At 36.0% G+C, this 13,514-nt stretch overlaps 1 protein-coding gene across 6 annotated transcripts in view; it reads right to left on the minus strand.

Annotated features, from left to right (window-relative positions):
- Morc4 (MORC family CW-type zinc finger 4) overlaps positions 1 to 13,514 on the minus strand; it is an 81,456-nt gene that overhangs the window by 24,551 nt on the left and 43,391 nt on the right. For all 6 annotated transcript variants that reach the window (XM_071606170.1, XM_071606172.1, XM_071606169.1 and 3 more), the window contains exons 12-14: positions 13,041 to 13,109; positions 12,537 to 12,588; positions 10,984 to 11,159 (exon numbers count right to left, since the gene is read on the minus strand). In XM_071606170.1, coding sequence (XP_071462271.1) covers positions 10,984 to 11,159; positions 12,537 to 12,588; positions 13,041 to 13,109 — 297 coding nt within the window. The remainder of the gene's footprint in view (positions 1 to 10,983; positions 11,160 to 12,536; positions 12,589 to 13,040; positions 13,110 to 13,514) is intronic.

Genomic DNA, 13,514 nt, shown 5'->3' on the forward strand with positions numbered 1-13,514 from the left:
AGAAATCCACAGGCAATTTTATATCATTCAGCAGGATGGGAACCCCATTGTCGTCCTTATAATTATCCTCTTTCCAATAAACAAAAAAATTCAAGTTAAAATCAACTTTCAAACTTTTTTTTTTTTTAATTTTTTTGGTACCAGGAATTGAACTCAGGGGCACTCAACCACTGAGTCATCCCCAGCCCTATTTTGTATTTTATTTAGAGACAGGGTCTCACTGAGTTGCTTAGCACCTCACTGTTGCTGAGGTTGCCTTTAAACTTGCGATCCTCCTGTCTCAGCCTCCAAGCCACTGGGATTACAGGAGTGTGCCACTGCACCTGGCCTTCAACTTTCAAACTTCTAATGAGAAAGAATCAGGCATATTATTTGCCACATCATAGTACTTCAAGGTTGCCCACATATCTGTAATTTCTTAGAACATCTGTAAGACATCCTAAACCTTAGCTTCTTTTGATGCCCTGTATGTTCTTCAGAAATAAAAACTGGCTTGTCATCTCAATAGACCTGTGTTGGCCTTAAAGGAAGAGCAAAAGAATTTAGGGGCTATGTAAGAACAAATGCACCCATATTTAAATATGTATAAGGGCCACTAGAGATGGTCCATTTAGCTCTGGTATTGAGTAAGACAATAAAACAATCAGTTGGCATGAAAGAAGGAAATGCATATATAATAGCAGATAGCATTAACTAAGTTTTATGAAAGGCAATAAAAGTCATATTATTTGCCTTATCTTCATTTTTCCACCTTTAAGGGTTCTGTCCTTAACTATCGTTTCTTCTGACCCTGTATTCCTTCTTGGTAACCCCATACAACCTCTGGGCAATAACTTCTACCTTCTCTCAAGTTTTGAGATCTAGTATTGGATTTTCAACTGCCCATCCCATGTTTTTTTTTTCCTGGATGTTCCATAGGTATCTTAGTATATATAAAATTGACTTTTCATGTTTACCTTCAAATCTGCTCCTTCTCCTGTTTCCTATTTGTGTTACCACCATCAGATTGTAATTTTTACAGAATTTTATAGTCATTTATTTATTTATTTCTGAGAGAGAGAGAGAGAGAGAGAGAGAGAGAGAGAGAGAGAGAGAGAATTTTTCAACATTTTTTTTTTTAGTTTTCAGCGGACACAACATCTTTGTTTGTATGTGGTGCTGAGGATCAAACCCTGGCCGCACGCATGCCAGGCCAGCGTGCCACTGCTTGAGCCACATCCCCAGCCCCTTTATAGTCATTTATAAACTATCAAGCTCTCATTGCTTCTCCTGGTCTATTGCAGTAACTTCCTCTGGTCTCTGGTTTCCCTTTCTTTCACTTCTAGATCACCTACTGCCATGTTAATCTTCCTAAAGCATTGCTCTGATTATGTCACCTCTCTATTTAAAACCCTTATTTTTGGCTTTCTACAACATAAATGCTCTAATGTCTTAGCTTGGCATTGGCCTCTGTGACAAATAATAGGAAACATTATTCAGCACTTTGTGCCAGACAGCGTGATAACTGTTCAACATGTATATTCTCATCTAAATCATCTCCCAATAACCTTGAGGTAAATGGTATTACTATCTCAATTGTTTTTTTTAAGAAAATGCATTAGAAGAGGTCAAATAATTTCCTGAAGTTAGCTAGTAAGTAATAGAGCTAGAACACAATTTGGCCCTAACTTCATCTCCCATTACCCACTTTACAAACACCAGCCAAAATGAAAGCCCATGGTTTTTCTTATGCTGCTCCTTTTGATAAGAAGGCCTTTGTCCTTCCTAACACTACATATCTAAAAGCAGTTCAAATGCTACTTCTGAATTCCTATAAAACTTTTTAGTGCTCTCTTATAATATGTATTGATCACTGTATAATGTATATGTGTGCATGTATGTATGTCTTTTAGGTACCCTACTAAAATATCAAAGCATAACACCCTTGACTAAGGGAAATTAACGAAGTATGCCAGACACAGACAAGGGGAAAAAAACATTTCATGTAAGTGGCCAATAAGAATGAACTGTTACATAAATGAAAGAAAAATAATTGGATTTTACTTATTGCGTCTATACTTGTCTGGAAAGTCTGGCTCCTCCCTCTAAGAATTGATTCTCATTCTAGACTTATATTCACTCATTTAGGAAAGATTAATTAGGGGTTTTATATCCTAGGAATTCTTCTCCAACTGTGTGGTTTCTTCTCATTTTATTGCTTATTTTTGTCATATTCAACAATGTCACTTTATATATACATTTTAGTAATTTACTCTTTGAAGTATTTTACATTTTATTGACAAAAAATACATATACTATGCTTCTACTCCTTTAAAATGTTTTCTGAGAGGTTTCTATATTTGACCACTATCATTTTAGTATTTCACTAACCAAGAGAGAGATGCTAAATTCAAATTAGGATATTTTATTTTTAAAATTCACTCATTCCACATTTCCTACAATGCTTAAGGCACAATGATAGCTAAGAATAAGGACCAAAAACATGTCTCCTCCATAGTGCATATACTTATACTCAAGATTAAACATTTTTAACCTCTTTATTGAGATATAAAGGCTATAAATCCACCCATTTAAAGTGTACAATTCAATGGCTTTAGTATATTCAGAGTTGTATAATCATCACAGAATCTAAGTTTAGAAAATTTATATCATCCCAAGAGAAACCTCCATGCATTAGTAGTCACTCTCCATACTTCCACCTACTTCTCAGCAACCACTAATCTAATTTTGGTCTCTATATATCTGGAATAGCAAACTGATTCTAGGCACTTCATATAAATATTGTTTTGAGATTGGGTATTACTATATTGCCAAGGTTGGCCTTGAAATTGTGAGCTCAACTGATCCTACTATATCAGCCTCCCGAGTAGTTGAGACTATTAGTATGCATCACCATACCCAGCTTCTTGTGGTCTTTGGTTCATTTTTATTTTCAGTTTTTTTTATAATGCTGGGATTCAAACCTAGGGCCTTGTATGTTAGGCAAACACTCATACTGAGCTACATCTCCAGCCACTTTTATGGTTTTTGCAATTGTCTTCTTTCACTCAGTGTTTTCAAGGTTCATATATGTTGCAGCTAGTATCAATATTTCATTGCTGCTATGTTGTGGATAATGTTTGGGTGGGTCTCCTAAAGGTACACATGCTGAAATTTAATCTCCACTGTGAGATATTAAGAGGATGAAAACATAATTCAACTATAGTATTTAGAGGTAGAGTTTTAGGGAGCTGATTAGGATTAGAAAAGATAATTAGGGCCAAGCCCCCAGGATTAAATACAAGTGGCTATACAAGAGAGAGAGATCAGAGGATACAGATGTAGACAGACATGGGCACTAACCTGTCTCTTGCCATGTGAGGGCTTATAACACCTCAGGACTCTGTCAGAAAGATGGCCTTTACTAGAGCTGGTGTCATACTATTTCAATTTACAGCCTCTAGAACTGAGTTAAATAAATCCATTGTCTTTATAAAGTTACCCAGCCTTAGGTGTTTCATTCATTATAATAACCAAAAAACTATTATAATTCTTTTTATGGGTGAGTGATATTCTATTGTTTGGATATTAATCAATTCATCAGTTGACAGACATTTAAGTGGCTTCCTTTTTTTTTTTTTTTTGGTACTGGGGACTGAACCCAGGTGAGGGTCTCATGGTAGAAAGTGGAAGAGCAAGCAGGCAAGGACAAAGAGATTACATGGGTAAGAGCTATATCCCCAGTCCTATTTAAAAAAATATTTATTTTTTAGTTATAGGTGGAGACAATATTTTATTATTTTATTTCTGTGTAGTGCTGAGGATTGAATCCAGTGCCTCACACATGCTAGGTGAATGCTCTACCACTGAGCCACAGCCCCAGCCCACATGCCCAGTCCTTTTTATTATTTTTATTTTGAGACATGATCTCACCAAGTTTCCCAGGTTGGCCTTGAACTTCTGATCTTCCTGGCTCAACCTCCAACAGGGTCTCACTGAGTTACACAGTGCCTCACTTCTGCTGAGGCTGGTTTTGAACTCATGATCCTCCTGCCTCAGCCTCCCAAGCCATTGAGATTATAGGCGTGAGCCACTATATCCAGCTTAGCTTTTTGTTTTCTAGGTGTCATGTCTTCTTTGTTCTTCTGATCCTCCTTTATTGGTTCTCTTTTTATATTTTATGGATGTTTTCTACTATAATATTTATAAATCCAACAACAGTATATTATTATTATTATTTTAGAAAATGTTATATTTTTTGGAGAAAACCCAAAGAAGTAAGCAGAGCAAGTATATATTTATAGATTTTTTTTGTATTAGCCTTCTTTTTTTTAGGTTCTAGGAATTAAACCCAGGAATGTTCTACCATGAGCTATATTCCCAGCCATTTTTATTTCATTTCATTTTTATTTTGAGACAGGGTCTTGCTAAATGGCTGTGCTGGGCTTTAACTTATAATCCTCTTGCCTCGGTCTCCCATGTTGCTGAGATTACAGGCATGTGTCCCCACACCTGGCTGTACCAGCATTTTTATTTATCACTTTTTTGTTCTTTGGTTTCTGACTATGGATCTGAATCAATATTTCATATTATTTTCTTATTCCAGTACAGCTTTGTTCCCATCCAACTCCTTCATATTGTCATGGTCAAATATATTTGTATACCTTAGAAGCCCAATGACAAAATGATACCTGCAATTATATAAAAAATATGTATTGTTTAATGTAGTTATTCTTTAAACTAGTTAAGAATAGAAAGAGGAGAAATATGCCATTATAATGCCCTTTATAATTAGTAATTTATAAATAACTTTTTAAAAATGTTACCTTTACCAGTACTCTTTGCTTTTTCATATGAATTCAGATTACAGTCTGGCATCAGTTTGCTTTCACCTTGGATAACTTCCTTTAGTATTTCTTATAAGAAAAGTCTTCTAGCAACAAATTTCTTCCAGTTTTTGTTTACCTGGGACAACATTTATTTTATCTTCATTTCCTAATGCAAATTTTACTGGAATAAAAATTCTTGGTTGACAAGTCTTTTTTTTTTTTTTTTAGTACTTGAATATGTCATCTTTCTTAGTCTGTTTTTTGTTGTTATAACAGAATACCTGAGATTGGATGACTTATAAATAAAAGGTTTATTTTTGTTCACAGTTCTGAAGGTTGCCAAGTGGTGGCCACATTTGGCTAGCTTCTGGGGAAGATCTCATGGTAAAAAGTGGAAAAGCAAGCAGGCAATGGCAAAGAGATTACATGGGTAAGATAGAAAGCAAGAAAAAACTTGAGGAAACTGAACTCACTTTATAAATATCCACTTTGGTGGCAACCAAACCATTCTCAAAAGAACTACATTAGGGCTGGGGCTGTAGCTTAATCTTGCCTAGCATGTGTGAGGCACTGGGTTCAATCTTTAGCACCACATAAAAATAAACAAATAAAATAAAGGTATTCTGTCCATCTACAACTACAAAAAATATTTTTAAAAACCCATTAAGTTGTAAGAATTATATATTTTTAAAAATAGAACTACATTAATCCCTTAATGAGTGCATTAACCCCATGACCACAAACATCTCTTAAAGGCTCCCAAGCTCTCAATACTGTTACATTGGCAATTAAATATCAACATGAGTTTAGATGGGGATGAACAATTTCCAAACTATAGCAGCAACTCACTGCTTTCTCTCCATTGTTTCTGATGAGAAGTCAGCTCTTATTAAGGTTCTCTTGTATATGATGAATCATTTCATCTTTCTACTTTAGAGATTGTTTTTGCCTTTGCCTTTCAATATACTCACTATGATATGTCTACCTGTTAATCTCTTTGCACTTATCCTGTTTCAAATTTGTTGACCTTATATGTTATAGGTTAATGCTATAAATAAAATTTGGGGAGTTTTCAGCACTTTTGAAATGTTTTTCTACTTCTTTCCTTTTCTCTTTGTACTATTATGCACCTTTGATGCACATTTCTCTGAGGCTTTCTTCATTTTTTTCTTCTTTGTTCTTTAGATTACATAGTTTATAACTGATCTCTTTAAACGTATTGATTCTGTCTTCTTCCTACTCTAATGTACTTTGGAGAATTTCTCATTTCAGTTATTGTACTTTCCATTTCCATGTCCAGAATTTTCATTTGGTTCTTTAAAAATAATTTCTGTCCCTTTACCGATATTATTTGATGAGACACTGCCATTATACCCTCATTGTTTAGATATTGTCTCCCTTAGTTCTTTGAACATATTTTAATGGCTGCTTTGAAGTGTTTGTCTGCTAAATTCAACATCTGGGTCTCTTCAAGAGCAGATTTTACTGCCTGCTTTTCTTCCTATGTTCAGGTTATACTTTCCTGTTTCTTTGCATGTTTCATAAGTTTTGTTGATAACGGGACATTTTAGATAATATGTCATAGCAATTGTGGACTCTGATTCCTCCCTCCCACGGGGATTTCCATTGTTGCTGTTTGCCTGGTTTTTAATTTGGTAACTTGGTAGAACTGACTCCAAGAATTCTATCCCTTCAGTATAAAACCTCTGATATCCTTGATTTTATTCTTTAAAAAATACATTTATTTATTTCTATGTGGTGCTGAGGATCGAACCCAGCACCTCATATATGCTAGGCAAGTGCTCTACCACTGAGCCCCAGCCCCAGCACCTTGGTTTTATTCTTTTATCTGGAAATCTAGGGTTCATCACTGATCCTGCATAGGCTACTTATTGATCAAATGCTGTGTTTTTGTCCCCTTAACCAGTTAGATTTTTACCCTTTGCTATTGAATGTGTGTGTGACTTGGAAGCTGCTATCAAAGTTCAATGAGTTCATGTTTCTGCACCACATTCACACAGATATTAGTAGTTTAGATTTTCCTTGTTCAGTCACACCTGAGAGAATATCGCCTTGAGCATATATAGTCTTTCAGGTTACCAGGGATGTATGTGATTTTATTTTTAAGCTTGGCTTCCTAGAAGTTGCCTCTGGGTCAGAGTTATTATTTTAATCATTGGTTGGTCCCAGGTAGTATTTAAGCCCCTATGCCAGTGAGGTTGTTTGAGGTCCCACAGCTTGGGGACTAGTTTCAAGTCCACCTTATGTCCTGCTCTGATTGCTATCTTAGTGGATGCCAACTTGTGCTTATGAACAGGTTTCCTGACATATAGGATTGACTATGATCCCAGGAGAGCTCTTCTTGACTATCTTTCCCTGATTTTCTGTTACCTAATTTCTGATTATTTGGCTACTTTTTGGTTTTAACTTGTATCATGGACTTATGTGTGCCCACTTAATTGTTCTGAACCATGGTTTTTCAGTTTTGACAATGCCCTTAGGCACTGTCATAAAATTACAAAGTCAAATCCTTCAGGTAGAATTGTGGAGTTCATCCTGAAGGCCTGTCTCTCTTTAAGCAGAACCCCTGCAACACTATATAAGAGCTTGAGGCAGGCAGTGGCTTTTCCAGAGTGAAATTCCTTCTTTATGAATGGGCATTGGGTGGTGTTTTTGCTAGCTCTTAACAGTATGAACCTCTGATCAAAGAGCAAGCTTGTGCTTGAGCTGTGGAGGGCCTAATATTATCATCCTTTTGTTCCACTGTGACTGTCTCCACCCTACCAATGGGGGCTGAGTGAGGAAGAAAAAGCTGAGTGGGAAAAGAAAGGTTAGTACTTCTGGGTCTACCTGTAATAGAGATTTTATAATACAGAACTGAGGAAGATGAAAAAAGTAAGAGGCCTGCCCCTCCCAGTTTAAATCATAGATTTAAACAGGGAGCTAAGGGAAGAGGGAGTCCCCATCTTTTATATCACACCCACCTGGATTAAAGCTCCCTTGAGTAGTTTCCATAAAGCTGGACTTGAAGGGGTTGGGGATGGGAGCAGGTCGTGGTTCAAATGCCATTGAATCTTGCTGTTCTTCCTGAGATTTAGTAGATTTTCTTGAATTAACATTTCTCTATTTGCTGTGTACCCCTGAACAATTTCCAGGAACTCTGAATTTTTGAAATAATTTTTACAAGTTAAAAAACTATTTGTTGGTGAGAGGATTCATTGTGCTCCTTACTTCTCCATTCTAGAAGTTGTTCTCCCAGATTATATTTTATATGGCCTTTGAATCTTATTCATTTGACAAATTGTTCTTCTATTTATTTTTACGCCTTGTTATTTTTTCAAATATTTCTTTAAACATATTAGAATGACTTTCCTCCTCTCCCTCCACCATTAATTGCAGTATAACTGAGATACTTTTTGGTTATCCTTTAAAAATTAGAGCTAAATTTTGGTTATCCTTTAAAAATACAAACTAAATTAGCTTTTGACATAGTTTACCCAAAATGACTACATAAGTTACAGCCATTAATTCTTATCCTGTATATAAATGTAGGGACAAAAACTATTTTAGACATTAGTTTGTACCACTCATAATGAAACTAGCATGTATTAGGAATATTTACATATAAAACTTACTACTGTAAGCTCCTTCAGCTTGGATCCCATCATTATCCTAGAACAATTCCTTTCATATAGATAACACTCAAATATATGAAGAATGAATAAACAGGAAGGGATTACTTCTTTTAACAGAAATAAACTGTCATCCACCAAAAGATTATGCTGGCTGGCATACTAGCTGAACCTATTCCTTATTGCAGATCCTCTCCTTCTTTTGTTAGATTTTTTTAGACTCATGAAGTTATTTCCAATTATACCTCCAGAGACCCTACTAACATATCTCATTACAACTTCTTAAAGTTCTCTTGGATAGTGTAGGCTTTATTTTTATCTAGAGTGAGTAAGCTAAACTACATGACTCAAGAACTCATCAATTTTAGGTTTTGATCACAAAGATGACCTTTGTAACTCTTGATTAAATCTATTATCCCCTGGACACTGTTATATCAGAAACCCTGTGTATTTTATTAAACTTGTGAGAGCTTCCATTTCCTCCCTAAAATGGCAGACTCTCCCTCAATTTTTTGAGACCGGGTCTCCCTATATTGTCTAGGCATCTCGAACTCCTGGCTCAAGAAATCCTCCTACCTCAGTCTGCCAAGCAGCTGAGACTATTAGAGCATGTCCCTGTGCCTGGTTTCCCAGTCAATTTAAATCTCCCTACACATGTAGCTTGAAATGGCACAATTATCATTAACTAACCTTATATAACACCTGTATTAGGGGAATCAGGTATCACGTATCTCTTTCTTCCAGCCCATACACACACACACACACACACACACACACATATATATATATATATATATATATATATATATATATATCTCATTCTATAAAAACTCATACAAAAATCCCAATAAAAACTGATTAAGTATGCCACCCAATGGATGTACTATAGTACTACACTCATAAAATATATATTACAGTGCACACTTTGCATTTGTAATCTCTTGAAGTTACAAAAACTGCTATAGTTACAAAAGAGATAATGAGAAAAAAAAGGAGAAGTGACCATAGTAGGGAAAGAATTCAAAAGCAATGATGGGTATCTCCAGAAGACCAAGATGGGGATGTAAAAATGTGCTTCAAAAACACATAGTACTTTTGTACATCCCTCCAAACCTACAATGGGAGTTGAGAAGTATAGAGGGGAAGAGGGAATAATTATGTTCTGAAACTAAAGCTGGATTGTATTATTTACTTCCTTGCTACAAAATTCAGTCTTAGAAATTGTTCCCCCAATATCACTCATATTTAACCATTACTTATTGAGAACCTACTTATAGTAGGTTCCAAGGCACTGTTTAGATTTTTATTCATACAGATTCTCATCTAAAATTTTTAAAGAGTTTTATTATTATCGTTGTTTTTATTATTATTTTGTTTTTGTGGTTCTGGGTATCAAATCCAGGGCCTTGAACATGCTAGGCACTTGTCACACCATCAGCCCAGGTGTTTTATTATTTTTAAATACTGATGTCCATAAATTACTCCAAAATAAAGTACATACTCAATAAATGAAATAAAAAGTGTTTTATTAGTTTTGCTCCTAAAAGTTTATTTTCTCTTGAGACTGTTTGCCCCTGTTCAGGGGGTCTTGAGTTTCCTCCATTATCTATAGGGTTGAGTTTGGAAGAATCACTGATAGGGGACTTGCACACCTGAATACTTGTACATATTTTTATCTAGATGAGAGGCTGAAAAGACCTACCCAAGAAGCAATGAATAGGGAAAGAATCAGTAACATTGGTGGAAAAAAATCACAAACCAGAATTCATCATACCCTATGATATATTCTATTATCTCTATTCCAATATGTTAAGAAGATACCTGAACTGAAAAGGAACAATAACAAGTTCACATCCATTATATAAAAGTCATATTATTGATGACTACAGAAGAGTCTACCATCAGAGAGCAACTTGGTGTCTGCCCTATGACTTGGCTCTATGAGAGTGAGAAGCACAGTAGAGAGGAGAAAGCAAGGAGTCATAATTAGGAGTACGAGTTCATTCTTGCAGCAATATGGGGGACATTCATATCCTTTAGTGCTTCAAATATTCCTAATATTTAAGAAAATTAATAGTTATGCTCCTTCCTATTATAAGAACTAATAAAATAACTTGAAGATGAACAAGGCCCAAGATGTAACTTTTACTAATGAACCCCCAAAGGACTTCAGTATCCAAAAATGTACGGAAAGGAACAATGTTTATGTGATATTATCCTATTTTTATAGCACTTAATGCTTTTGAAAGATTTATGTCCATATTTCACTTGCACGATCCCCAACATAATATGAACACATAATACATAAAAAAGCATCAGCAAATGATCACCTTGAAAGTATGTAGAGTTGATCTGGCAGTTGTAAGGTGGAAAAATTGGGGGTGTATGAAAGACATTTCTATCAACCCAAAATTGTATTTCTTCTTATTAATTCTATACAAGGATTTATGAAAAACATTGATACAGTAAGACATACCAACTTACTCTATAGGAAAACAGACCCTGAGGATTACTATTGACAATATAGTATGTGTATTAGTCACCTGGAAAACTGAAAAACACTGGAATCCAGAGGTTTAAGTTGAAGAGAAGGTGATCTGCTTTCTTCTCCAACAGACGGAAACAGGGTAGGACTATCAATTCTCTCATATCCGATTGTCTTGTCATTCAGTCCAGCCATATCTTGAACAGAAGGAATCTTTGGTGGATTACTGAATGCCTAGCAAAGAAAGAAATGATTCATAAAAATCCCAAATTAAAACCAAACTTTAAAGATGAGTCAATCCTTCTGATGCTAGGAAAGAACGCTTGGCCAAATAAAAAGAAACTGTTTCCTACACAAAATAAACAGCGCGCAGAAATGTACACTAGAACAATGAACCCAGGCATATTCAGTTATTAACCTTATCAGCTAGACACCAACAGACCTCCCCCAAATTACTTATTGGCTCCTATAATTATCCTACCCACAACATAAATCAAGGCCCCTAATCACTGTCTATTTCTATCTTGTGACCCAGTTGAAGGCTGGGTTTTCATTCTTCTGATATCTGTGATGAGAGTAGGAGTGGAGGGAAAAAGCATTGCAGCAAGTGTCTGTGCTGGTTTGGGAGAAATTCATGCAGGAGATGACACATGTTCACAGTGCACACACACACAGAGACATGCATTTGGGATATTGTGGGAGAGCCAGCTTATGAAAATAGTATGAATGATTAAGGTAAAGGAATATAAAGGGGAGGTAAACTGAATGAGGACAGAGCAGTCCTAGGAAATCTCCTGATCTCTATATCAGACTATTAATTCAAGACATTAGTATATAAAAACCTGATTACTCATATGCCTGGGTTTTGGAAGGATATCAGAAGAAGAATTCATATTAAATTGTCTCTATCCTCACCAGTCTGACCTACCCTGATCGAATGGGTGAAAGGTGAATCTAACATGCGACTAGCAGGTCTCTCTGGGAAATAGGGTCAAGAGGGAAATCATGCAGAATGGCAAGGTTGGGTGGGGAAGATATATGGGTGCTATGGTGGCTGTCAGGAGAGGAGTGTCCCTGAAAGGACGGCCAACCTTATTGCACCCTTCAGCGTCCGGAGCTGGGCAACCATGTCCGAGAGACAGTGCTCCTGAAAATTCAAAACAGCAGAGTCTTTATAAAGCCAGCCAGCCTGAAAGCAGGGATTGGGGAGACGCACAAAGAACCACCCTTTCTTCCCAAGAGGAAGGAGGAAGGAATCATCCCTGAATCCTGGAAGAAAGGAGACAGGAAAACCAGACACTCAACAGGAGCAGCCTGTAAGAAGATGGGACACAACCCTGAATATTCTGTGACGCCAAAAGTGACAGTATTGTCCACAATCAGTACTGAACCCAAATCTGGGAAATAAATTATTTGACTCTTCTATTTTAGGTGGTCTGAGCATCAGTAACAGCAGATCAGCACAAAACCCAAAGTTCCAATAAAAAGAAAAGACCACAAGAAGTAATGGTTATTTTTATGTAGATTTCAAGATTGCTGCTTTCTTCAACCTATATCTTCTGTTGGGGAAAATTGTGTGTGAGAAAAGGAATAGAGTGGACTATCTCTCACCTGGAGGTTCTCATTTTCCATAGATATCTTCTTCTTCTCAACAGATTGATCTCTAGAAGATAAAAGTGCTATTTAGTTCACTCATGAAATGTCTCAACTATAAATGGATTACCAATTACAGATTTAGATTATAATGTTCATTTCAAGTTAGAAATAGTGTGTCATTGAGTAACTAAAGGTGCCTTCCTGAACTATACTACTGAAGGAAGTTTTCAAATGCTATCTCTCTCTGAGAGATGGGCTGGGGGAGAGGGAGGGAGGGAGGGAGGGAGGGGGAGAGAGAGAGAGAAATTGGGTGGCGAGAGACAGACTTTAAAGATAATCAAAGTTGAGACATTCAGGAGATGGTAAGAAGGAATAAAGAAATAAAGAACTGGCGAACAGAGAGCTAAGGAAAACCTTAAGAACACCAAAAATTATCCTTCTTCTCAAAAGTCTGGATTAATACAAAAGGCCAGGATCCTCTACTTTATGATGCAGAACACCACCTCATGCATACTCAACTGTTTCTTAGTTTTGCTCAAATATAAGTCTTCATCAATGAGTTCTTGTTCCTCTGGAACAGAGCATCTCCTACAAAACAGAGAGTAAATCATCTTTTGGAAGCAAAATGTATTCTTCACTTTTACTATGTACTTTCCTTAGCACTATTACTGGGCAGTTTGACAATCCTCTAATATTATAGAGTTCAGATCTCACAGTAAAAACAAACAAACAAAAAAATTCACTAATACGTAAAGCATGAGGAAGAATATTTTATGAGTAAAAACTGAAAGAGTGCTCAAATTTATTCAATGGTCAAAAACTATCCTAAAAACAAATAAAACCTAATAATTAGAAACTGTTATATCCATTTTATAAGAGAGTGAAGTACCCTGGAAGCCTGTCTCCTGGACTGTCAACAGATAAAAAATAAAGTATTAAAAATGAAGCTTCTAAGAACTCAGTCCCGAATTCTAATCACATGATCTCATTATT

Source organism: Marmota flaviventris, chromosome X (genome assembly GCF_047511675.1).
Source record: "Marmota flaviventris isolate mMarFla1 chromosome X, mMarFla1.hap1, whole genome shotgun sequence".
NCBI classification, from domain to species: Eukaryota; Metazoa; Chordata; class Mammalia; order Rodentia; family Sciuridae; genus Marmota; species Marmota flaviventris.